At 39.1% G+C, this 3,312-nt stretch overlaps 1 protein-coding gene across 1 annotated transcript; it reads right to left on the bottom strand.

The window, feature by feature from the left end:
• Nucleotides 1-1,337: 1,337 nt before the first annotated feature.
• Nucleotides 1,338-3,057, bottom strand: park (E3 ubiquitin-protein ligase parkin). The gene is made up of 5 exons (XM_017605134.1): nt 2,906-3,057; nt 2,542-2,835; nt 2,250-2,484; nt 1,839-2,184; nt 1,338-1,758 (listed from the first exon to the last, which is right to left on the bottom strand). Exons 2-5 carry the CDS (start codon nt 2,797-2,799, stop codon nt 1,392-1,394), a joined length of 1,206 nt encoding a protein of 401 aa, XP_017460623.1. The 5' UTR covers nt 2,800-2,835; nt 2,906-3,057; the 3' UTR covers nt 1,338-1,391.
• Nucleotides 3,058-3,312: the final 255 nt, after the last annotated feature.

Below are 3,312 nucleotides of genomic sequence, written 5' to 3'. Positions count from 1 at the left end.
TTCGTATTACTGGAAATTACCGTTATATGGAAAGTGGGCGTGGTTACAGACCGATTTCGCCCAATACCAACCTACCTTGTATTAATGGAAACCTACATACCAAATTTCGTTGAGATATCTCAATTTTTGCTCGAGGTATCGTGTACACGGACGGACNGTATCGTGTACACGGACGGACGGACAGAAGGACAGACGGACGGACAGACAGTCATGGCTTAATAGACTTCTCTATTCATTCTGAGCATTTATGTATACATTTGTCTATATCTATCTCGATTCGTTTTGGCTGTTACAAATAACCGTTATGTGAACAAAATTAATATACCCTTGTGCACAAGTGCGCTCGGGTATAAATATTTCGACTGCTGAGTGGAGGATCGAGTTATGTTGTTGTTGTAGCAGCATACAAATTCCCCAAAGACTTTTTGGGGAGTGTTGCTGGAGTGACAGTCCTTGGCCAGATATAAATCTGGGTCGTTCCGGTTACGTAGACCCGACTGTCGTGGGAACGAGTTATCTCGGCAGCCAGTTCGAAAGCACCCTATCTCAAAAACCTTTCCAAGAGCACCCTATTTCAAAATTTGGTTGAAGAACGGCCTATTTCAGAATTCGATTCTTAGCAGCCGATTCAAAAATGCCCACATTTTCTATACATTTTGAAGTGAGATAAGGCATTTTTGAACCAAATTCTGAGATAAGGTGTTTTGCAATAAAATTTTGAAATAGGGCGTTCTTGAAAATTTTTTGAGATAGGGCGTTTTCGAACTGGCTACCAAGATCGGTCGATCTTCCATTCAGTAGTCGATATATTCTTTTTAAAATAATAGTCTAAAAATTAAATTGATAAATAAAAATTAAAAGAGAAAAAAATATACATACATATACTAGAATAAAATTATTTAATAATTAAATCAATATTCAACAATTTTATTGAACTTGAGGCCGTTTTCATTGAAAGTTTTTGGGAAAAAAACAACAATTCACATTTCGGTAGATGAAGATTGTAGCTGGCTTAACACATGAAAAAAGTGGAAAAGCAACAACAGTTTACATGGCGAACTTAGCTCAGTGGGTAGACTACTGGCTTTGGCCGCTGGGGTAGTTGGATCGAATCCCAGTGAAAAAGTCTGATGAGAAGATGTGGTGATCTCCGAAAAAGCAGATATAACTTCTACCAAAATGTAAGTTATTGTTTTTTACTCAAGCACAATAAAAGTGTTGGAACACAATTGTTATAAGGCCTTTTTGTGAAGTCGTTTAAAAACAAAATAAGTTCCTAAAAATATAATGAAACTAAAAATGTATACCTATGTATGTATGTGTACTATATGTATGTATATATAGAAAATTTTCCCTGTCTTAATTGTCTTACAAAAGACTTTCCACTAATCTTAGCCAGAATTACCCAGTAAGTAACTTACACCACAACCATTTTGACAGGTGACCTTTTTGCATTCTGGTTCCACCAACAATCCCATGCCGCAACCAGGTTGCGGACATAATACACCGCCTGCCTGCAGCACATATTCCTCGGTTGCAAAACGCTGATAACGCGCATATTCATCACGCGATAAAAGTTTAAAATGATGTATTTCTTCTATAAAAGAATTCTCACAACCCGCAGGACATGGTAAGGTGTAACCAAAGTCTGGATGTGGCATAAATTGTCGCTCAGATAAACGTGAGCGACAATATTGCTGAAAACAGTCAAGACAAGTGACGTGTTGCGATGCACAGGGGAAGACTAGAACGGTTTCACTTAAAAATCAAATTAGGAAAGAAACAAAGTTAAGTTAAACAATCATTTGCACATTAGCAACTATTTATCAACAGCTCACCTAACATCTGTACACGCCAAGCAAGGCACATCTTTTATATTAATTTTTATTAAATTCAAAGGCGCTGCAAAGTCTTTCTCCCCACCGGACACATGCTCACCGCATTTGAAATAAAATTCAGTGTATGGTGGATTGCCTGTTGCATTATCAAAACAAGCCACTTCTTGGCTTTCACAATGCCCAGTAATGCGACGTGGTTTCAGCACATCATCCCAGCATTCAGGATCACGATGCACAGTGAATGCGCCACCTTTGCAGAGTGAGCAGCGCACACGTAGCTTTCCTTTGCATAGCTTATTGCATTGCGTACAGTGCACAAAAAAATGCGCTTTTGTACGTAGGCGATCTAAAAACCAAATTCTGTATGTATAAGTAATATCATACAATCATCTCTTTAACATTTTTACTTGCCTTCCTCATTAATGTTCACGCGTTCGTCACTCAAAAGCTGCAAATCGACTAATGTTTCGCACAACGGCTTCGACGGTTCTTCAGAGAGCGAAGTGGTCGCACGTCCAGTGGGGGTGGTTGTGCCTGCAGCATCCGCCGGTTCCTCCTCCATAACCGTGGACTGCAGCCGCTGCCTTTGCGGTTGCGGCCGCGTTCGTATGGCATGTAATATGCTTTGCTGACCCAAATCGCATTCCTATAAATAGCTCGCTTAAGTAATGTTTCAATTAAAAATTAATGAAAACATGTTTACCTGAATGGTTGTTGCATCACTGAGTTCTTTGCCAGCGAATATGATTTTTACTTCTTCCGGTTGTAGCCCCAATTGTGGTGCTACAATTTCCTTTACATTTTTTATGTCCCACTGCGGCTCTAAGTTTACAGAAATTGTGCGTCCCGTATTTGTTTTTATATAAATACTTAGCGAGTTGGTAATAGTTTTCTGGCCAAACGATAGCAGGGCAAGCATCTTTTGAATAAAAGCTTGTATAAGCTCTAGTAAAAAGCTCATTTCAGCTTCATTTAGATGCAAGATAATCCTTTTAACCTGCTTGATGATTTGTGTATTATTTGTTTGAAAATTTTGCGCAGTAATGCAAAAAAATTTATTTCCTTACCACAAAATAAATAGATAAATCAGCTGACTAGAAAAAATTGCGATTTGCGAAAGCAAAACAAAAACCGATAGACTTTGGTGTTGCCATATTTTTGCTTACAAATATTACTTTTTTTCTTGGGCCCACCGCAAAATTCACCAGAGAACACTTGCTGATGGGTGGTACTGCCACTCAACCTGAATAGAATAAATAATGTGGCGAATGCTGCGGCAACACAAAGCGAACAACGAGAAATAGGCAGAATGTTCGAAGAATGACGTAGAATGTTCCAACAAAGAGAAACGTCAAGTTGGATGAACACTGCGAACAGCGAGAGAAAGAGAATGAGCGATAAACTTCAGAATGTTCTAAAGCTCGTCGGCGATTTCAAGCATCCGTTGTTGGTTACCCCAGCAACCGAGGCAATC

This window comes from Rhagoletis zephyria, unplaced genomic scaffold (assembly GCF_001687245.7).
Source record: "Rhagoletis zephyria isolate East Lansing unplaced genomic scaffold, Rhagoletis_zephyria_1.1 Rzeph_scaffold_32385, whole genome shotgun sequence".
Taxonomy (NCBI): domain Eukaryota; kingdom Metazoa; phylum Arthropoda; class Insecta; order Diptera; family Tephritidae; genus Rhagoletis; species Rhagoletis zephyria.
This window is presented reverse-complemented; position numbering and strand designations above follow the sequence as displayed.